Raw genomic sequence first — 8,398 nt, 5'->3', positions numbered from 1 at the left:
CCACCACTGTGCACCACCGTGCACAAGGAGGCCGTACGGTTGTATTGATGGAAGGAAGGAAGTAAGGAGAGAGATTGCGTGAGGCTAGGGTTTGGTTGCTTACTAGTCAGTTCTCAATTGACTGCTCAAGTGTGTTATCTCAAACCCTAGGCAAGGCCTCTATTTATACATCATATGTATAATTAGAGTCCAAACCAAGCCCACCATATTCTCTCTTCAATCCCATATGGTTGGGCACTCCATGAGGCCCAATAATGGGCTTCTTTCTTTTGTTTAATCCAGCACCCTTTTGTGTGACCTTATAGGATCCATTCTATTGGGCTTTGTACTATTTGACTAGCCCAAAGATCATTGATCACGTCTAACAACAGATAAAGACGACCCAAAAGAACGAACTTAATTATCTCCATAATTTGATCCATTATATATCTAGTAATTGCACTTGATGAAGACATAAATCCTTCAAGACTAAGGTCCAAATGTACCTTATTGAGTGGCCACTTCATGAAATTAAGGACAAAGGTCCCCTAGTATAAGGCTTCGACCCAATAAACGTATTAATACGTTCGGATAAGCCTCCCACAATAGGGAAATGTACAGATCTTTATATGGTTCGAGTGTATATTGAATGGCCCTTTCATTTGAATAAACACAAAAAAACACTAGAAGAGGTTGAGCTGTTTATACAACATCCTTCCAAGTCTAAGTAAGAATTACCATAAAAAAGAGCAAAATGGCACATATGTTGAGCTCCTATGAAAGGAGTAACCCGAGATGGAAGATACATACGACAACATTGCCAAGTATAATTTTCAATACGATGGTAAAACACTGAGTACAATCCCGAAGATTGACTCGGCAAAACACGTTGTATAGCTTAAACTCCTAAAGTACAAGGATTCTAGGTGGTAGAAATGTCAAATAGAAATCTCAAAAGTACTCCAAAGTGCAGGAATTCCAAGCCTATGCGCCAAATAGAATTCCAAAGGCAAGGGCAAGAAGTGATAGATGGTCATCTTTTTCCCCAACTATGTCAGAGCCCAATTGAGTCATAAGTGACAAGGGCTTAGGATGAAACTTCTCATTAATAAGAACTTGAAGTTATTGAGATGGCCAAAAAGATAATGTCAATTGACATCTCAAAGGTAAGTCTATATCTTTAGACGCCTAGAAAAGACAAAGGAAAATTCATCCCACATGGCATAGAGACGAGACTAAGCATCTCGGCAAGTGCTATATCTGATTCAACAGAGACACGAGGCAAAGCCCCTCGGCAAGTGTTAAAAGTTTCTCGCCATTTTCCTAGTCCAAGTTAATCAAAACCTTCTAGACTAAACCAAATACCGAACGAATGCAAAAGAAGAATCTATGCCTAATTGGCCATTAAAGAAAAAATTGTATAAATGACAATATCTTTTTCCAAGCCTAGGTCCAAAGATAATCTTTAAAGGGATAGACCAAATAGGGAAAACCTCATTCAAATGAATAAGAGGAATTAAAAAAAGCTTAATAGCCAATCAAACCTTGTAGTAAGGTATTTTAAGTGACCCATTAGTCGCAAATACAATTAAAATGGGGCTTAAAAGTATAATGATCAGCATCCGTCTAGTTCAAGGGCAATCATTATTATGATTTATTAACTTAGAAAATGTCATATCGGCCAAGGTATAAAATTTTCCAAGTTAATCAAACCTTTTTAATTGAACTAGACATGATGACGAAACCAAAGAAGTTATAAATTTATTTTCGAGAGGTATAATCTGTCTTGAGCTAGAAGAGAAATTAACCCTCTCGAGGGGCTTATGTTTAGGGGTATTTTTACCCCCTTTTATAGACAAATGAGAAGCCAAGTGGCCGAATTATAAGCCGACACGTGTCATCTTGCTCAGCTAAAAAGGGCCAATTAGAGCATGACACGTGGCCTAAAGAGAGATATCAAAATATGAAGGGCTCAAAGCCCATTAAGGAAACATGCCTAGCATGAATGAAACCCTAATACACGTGTCAACCACATATAGGAAGCCGATCTTCCTAGGTTATGAAACCCTAGGAGCATGATCTTCCACTTCCCTATAAATACCCCATCATTTCATGATGGAAAAAAACACACAATTCCCAAAGGCACTCTGCCCAAAAATATGCTCTCACTTCTCTCTACTTTCTCTCTCTAAAATTCTGTTTTCCGATAACTAACTTGATCGTCGGAAGCGGATCTCCGGTAAATCGGAGATCTGTTGTTTTGCAAGTGTTCAGGCCGTACGAGTGTAGCGTTCCAAATCTGTCTCCCGAGGGAATCCATACCCCCTTTCAAAAAATCATAAAAATCCCAGAAAAAATACATTCCCTTCATGCGAAGTTGCATGCCTTGTGTTTGAGCACTCAATCGGGGTTTGAAAATTGATGTTGTTGTTATTGTTGTTGTTGTTGTGGTTTTTTTGTTGTTTTTGTTGTTGATGATGATGTTGTTGATGTTGTTGCTCTTCTTCGAGCACATCCTCCATCTCATCATCCCCGGGAAGTCGGTTACTTGAGGGGACAAACCATATGTTGGGAGCATGCCGGTCCAAGGAAGTCAGGGAGGGGTTAGGAAGGTAGCACTGATGCACATTCCTTCTCAACCAATCGAACACCTCATCGTCATCATTCTTTGCCAGAAATTGCACTTGTTTAAGTTGTGAGATGTCGAGATAGAGTGAATTTTCCTCCCCCACCGGAGTACAAGAAGCTAGGTAGCGTCTAAACCTAAGCTTGGTAGCCAACCTAGTAACCATGCTACCACAAGGAATCTCCACGGACTTCTTTCCATGCATATCCATACAATTCCTCAAAAAGATGTGCCCCAAGTTCAACCTCCCGCACCACTCCTCTCTAGTGGCCAACCATAGAACAACCAACTCGAGTGTTGACATTTTGCCCAAATCTTGCTTTGGGAAAACCACATATCCCAAAAGCTAATGAAGAACCCGAAGACATGGCTGAAAGATGTCACTAGGAAGGGAGTATCGGGTGGTGAACTCATTCAAGCCCGAAATGTCATGACACCAAGCATTTTGAGCAAAACCATTAAAGAACTCATGCTCAGGGAATAGAAGATCCGCGCCCGGGTTGAAATCAAGGGCTGCATTAGACTCGGCTAGAGATAGAGTGCGCTGCTCATTGAAAAGTTGGAATGATATTTCAAAATCAGCATCACCTACCGGAGTGGTAGAAAGTGATGCAAGGAACTATCTTGTCGGCTCAAGATAAGTTCGATAGTAAGTATTAACAAAATCACAAATACGAAGGTTATCAAAGAGGACCCATCGATCCTCATCGATGCTCAATTATACCATGATTTATCGGTGGTTGTGCCTAGAAGGCTTCAAGGTTCTTTTTTAAAAGTCGGAGTAAAGCGGTTTATAAAGTAGGTTTGCGAATCGTAGACGAGGTAGTGGTAAAGGTTTATTGTTTGGTTGTGTTTGGGATGAGGTTGAGTTTGAGGGTGTAGGCTCTTCAATTGTAACTTGTGTTTTTCTCTTCTTTGAGGTAAGAGATTTCAAGATTTTAGACATGATTCCACCACAATGTTGACAACCAAAAACAAATCAAATACTCCTTAATCAACCACAATCACAATACCAACACCACAATACCACATTACTCCAAATAAACCACCACAACAATCACCACAAGCTACTACCACAACTATCAAAATCCAATTTCTTCAATGAGCCACCAAAAATTCTCAAACAAGCTAAACAATCAACAACAACACAATGTGAAACAAAAACAATTAGCCAACAACAAATATGAGCATCAAAATTATCAAATTAATCACCAAATTAAGAAAAAACGATACTACTACTATTCACAAGTATGAACAACCAAATTCTCAACTAAAATTGATGAAATAATGCAAAATAAGAGTAGAGAAGATGATTATACCATACAAGAAGTAAGATTAAACAAGTTTTGATCCCCAAATCACTCCAATTCAAAAATCCCCAAATTGTTCTTCAATGGCGAAAAAAGCTTGGAGAAGAAGAAATGGAGGAAAGTAGTATGTAATTTGGTAAATTTGGTAAAAATTGAGTGGGATTATGATGATTTTGTGAGGAATTTGAGGTTTTGAGTGAAGATTTTGAGGTATGAGGGTTAGGGTTTGTGTTGCTAGAGAGTAAGGGAGTGCGTTCGTGAGGTGAGGTATGAGAGAAATGAAGGGAAAAAAAAGAAAAGAAAGAAGAAGATAAGGTGCGGCTAGGCACTTGCGCGCTCACGCTGGCTAGCTGCGCGCCGCGTTGCCTGACTGCTTCTCTTGGTGAGCTCGATTGTGGGCTCTATGCATCATTATCATCCAGGGATTGTTGAACACACTAAACATATAAGTTTTATAACGCCTTGACAGTGGGTTCAACATCCCAAATTAATAAGAGCACCATAATAAACCCACCAAGAACAAACTTCCTTAACATTAAAGCACTATTTTTCCCAACTTAAAACCTATGATTTCACTCTTACCTTCACGATTACCTTACCCATATGACTCAAAAATTCGAGAAAATCGAGCACATTCTTATCACGAAACACATAACACCTCCTCATTATGCTTATGCTCGCTCAAGAAATCCAATTCCCATAAAAACAACCTACAAAATCAAACACAAAACAAGTGAAAGAAAGGAAAGAAAATAAAAGAAAAATAAAGAAGGTAAAATTAAAATAAAAGGTTAGAAATCCGAGTTGCCTCCCGGGAAGCGCTTGCTTAAGGTCCTAAGCTCAACCCTTCCTCCAAATCACGGAGGGTCAAGCAAGACCTAATCAACAAAACAATTCAAATATGGAAACAAAATATCAACACACTAGGGAATTAGGATCCACATGCAATCACGATAAACATGCTAATTGGATAGGATATTGATCAATCGAATAATGCGAGGGAAAATAGTAATTGCATTCAAAAGCACTCGAAAAGCTATTTCCTAGGCGTCAAACTAGGGGTCTCTACGAATGACTATCAAAGGAACATCACAAGTGAAGTTCAATCGATAAATGTAGATTCCAAATCAATGTTTCATATCAATGAAAACTACAATGCAATATACCTTGAGAATCAAGGTTAGCTACTCCTCAACAAATCAAACACATGCACAATTTCTATCAACCAATTTAATCACAATATCAAATCAATCAAAATCCCTCAATTAGCTATGACCTATCATTCATACATGCTTCACCACATCCCTAGCAAAGAATCTACTCACAAAAGTTTCTCTCTCTAGAATCTAAGAGCTAAAGCTTTCCCCAAATTGAACTTCTCTCTCTAAAAATCTAATTCTATTCAATTCTAATCCAGTTCTAATTCTTCTCTCTTTAAAAATAGGAAGAAAATCTATATATAGTAAATCTAACAAAAGAGAAGTTAGTTAGACGTCCAAGAAGAACCCCTAGAGACGCCCCCTCTCCCCAAATTGTGCGACCGCAAAGAAGAGGGTACGGAACGGGAAACAGGGGCGGCGCACCCGCGCCCTTGTTGTAGATGCTACTACTCTCATCTTGCGCGCAAAAGATAAAATTTCATAGATTCTATCTAACTACTTTCCTTATCTTAGATTTATCTTCCATATTTTTAAGGATATTACTTGGGGAATAATTCAATCATAATTCTATAAAAACCCAGAGTTATTCGTCCATTCATCGTCCATTATTCATTCTTCTCTCACATGTGCTCACGTTTAAAAGAAACCACCTAGAGGAACTCGACATGTTTTTCTACAAAAACCTTTCTTCTTTGCTTTCTAACATGAGTGAGTAGTTCTTTATGCTAAGTAGTAGTTAGAAAAGGCTATGTAATTAGTATTTGAGACAATTTAGTTTGGTTTTAATGATTAATAATTAATTTTTTGGGAATATTCTTGAATTACTGCTTATTTCTATGAATGATGATTTCTTATAAGTAGGTGCGCAACTAATTGTTTGAGTCTATTTTTTTATTGCTAATTAACACTACTATGTTCGTAATTGCTTGGGAATGTTAATGAAGTAGCAAACAATTGTAGAGGAGGACGTTCCACTCTATTAATTGTAAAGTAATTCTTGATCTAGGTGAAACCGTGTTCCAATAATGTCATGGTTGTCTAGGCTTGATGTTTTCCTAGTTCCTAATGTTGTCAACACGTTAAATTACTTGCTCGTAGTATAGGGGTTATTTGTTGGTTAAGGTTAGTGAAAGTCGTACCGGATCTAACCATTAATAAGGGAAAATAGAGGAACTTGTTCCGTAAGTCAAGTTGTTCCTAGAGGGTTAGTTAATGTGTTGATGATTTTATGAAGTTCCATAGCCGAAATCTGATTATCTACTAAGTGTTTTTCCGTTCATTGTTTGTTCTTTAGTTATAATTCCTTTTATATATTATTTCTTTAGTTATTTTAGATTAGATTTCTCATATCAAGCCCCCCCCCCCCACCAAATCGTGTTACTCTTGTGGAACTTGGATCTGGTGACTTGTTACTTTAGACTTACTTTCCTCGTGGGATCGACTCTTACTTGCCCTAGCTATTTCTTAAGGTTAATAAGGTTTTATTTTTGTGTGCACTTCAACAACACATTAAATTTTAGCGCTGTTGCCGGGGAAAGTTGTTCTCTTTGGTAATCTGTTATAATTCTAAGTTCCATTGTTTTTATTTAGTTCTTTGATTAGTATTTGATCAATACTCGTTCTACTAATCTTGATTTATTGAAGTTTTATCTAGAAGTATAAAGAACATTGCGCATGTTAAGAAAGGAATCAAAAATTGATTTTGATTGAAAACTTGACAGATTCTTTGAGATGGCTTTGATTAACAATCAGGCCATTAAGGAACTCGCTGCTCCGGATCTCAACACAGGAACCTCTCGGCATAGTTTTTCCTACCTTGGAAAAACCCTTTACATTGAATTCTGGCTTTATTAACTTTCTTCCTAAATTTCATGGTCTTAAGAGTAAAGATCCATTAATGCATATAAAGACATTTTTCATGACTTTTTCTGCACAAAGGACTGAAGGGGTGGAATTTGATGATATTTTATTAATGGCTTTTCCATTCACTTTGCTAGATTCTGCTAGGGATTGGTTATATTATTTAAAATCTAGATCCATCATTACATGAAACAATTGCATAAACAATTTCTAGAGGACTTTTTATAGGATCCATAAGAAAGAAAGTTGAATTCAACAATCTTCTGATGAGACTTTATATGAATATTGGGAACAGTTTAGGAGAATTTGTTCTAGTTCCCCAACACCAATTCAGTAAGAAATTGTTGATTCAATACTTTTATGATGGACTTTTGCCTAATGATAGGAGGAACATGATTGATGCTGGTAGTGGTGGTGCCTTAATTAATAAAACACCTGAACAAGCAACAAAATTGATTTCCAATATGGCACAAAACTCTCAACGTTATGGAACTAGGAATGATGTTGTGTCTAAGAGAGTCAATGAAGTTGGTGTGCATAATTTAGAGGATTCTCTCGCTAAAAATTCTAGAAAAATTTCACAATTTACTAATCTAGTTTCTAATCTTGTCTCATGAACTCAGGTTGCTATGGTATGTGGAATTAGCAATGATAATATTCACCACACTGATGCATGTCCAACATTGCAGGTTGATGAAATAAACACTGTTGGAGGATTTCCTAGAGCTCGACAAAGGAAATATGATCCATTTTCTAACACCTATAATGAGGGATGGAGAGATCACCCAAATCTTAGGTATGGGAACAAGGAAAATCCACCAGGTTTTAACCAAAACCAATCAAACTTTAGGCGGCCATATAATGTTCAACAACCTACACAGAACCAAGGGTCGAATTCTTCTTCAAACCTTGAGGAACTTGTACGACAATTATCTTTGCAAACTGATGCAAGACTTAAAATCTTGGAAACTCAAATTAGACAAATAGCCACCCATGTTAACAGCTCCACTTCCCAAAATTCCATTAAACTTCCATCACAAGCCTTAGTGAACCTAAAAGAAAGTGCCAATGCTGTAAACTTAAGGAATGGAAGAGAATTGGAAGAACATAAGAAAAAAGAAAGAGTGAACCGTGAGTTGGAACAGGAACAAGTTGTGGAACCTGCCAAGGAACTTGAACAGGAACGGGAGCAGGAACACGATTCACAGAATGCTACACCAAAGAAAAAGGGAATTTCTTTTGATCCCCCTCTTGATTTGGCTAACTATAAATATACTCATGTTGTTCCTTTTCCTAGCAAGTTAGCAAAATCAAAGAAGGAAGATGCTGAGAAGGAAATTTTGGAAACTTTTCGCAAGGTAGAAGTCAATATTCCTTTGCTAGATGCTATCAAGACAGTTCCTCAATATGCTAAGTTCCTGAAGGAACTTTGCACTTCCAAAAAGAAATTGACAGGAACTTAA

At 37.4% G+C, this 8,398-nt stretch overlaps 1 protein-coding gene across 1 annotated transcript; it reads left to right on the top strand.

Annotated features, from left to right (window-relative positions):
* Nucleotides 1-7,213: 7,213 nt before the first annotated feature.
* On the top strand, nucleotides 7,214-8,398 carry LOC145592032 (uncharacterized). Its single transcript, XM_081648497.1, has 2 exons — nucleotides 7,214-7,462; nucleotides 7,559-8,398. Exons 1-2 carry the CDS (start codon nucleotides 7,214-7,216, stop codon nucleotides 8,396-8,398), a joined length of 1,089 nt encoding a protein of 362 aa, XP_081504623.1.

The sequence above is a fragment of the Chenopodium album genome, chromosome 18, assembly GCF_948465745.1.
Source record: "Chenopodium album chromosome 18, dcCheAlbu1.1, whole genome shotgun sequence".
NCBI classification, from domain to species: domain Eukaryota; kingdom Viridiplantae; phylum Streptophyta; class Magnoliopsida; order Caryophyllales; family Amaranthaceae; genus Chenopodium; species Chenopodium album.
This window is presented reverse-complemented; position numbering and strand designations above follow the sequence as displayed.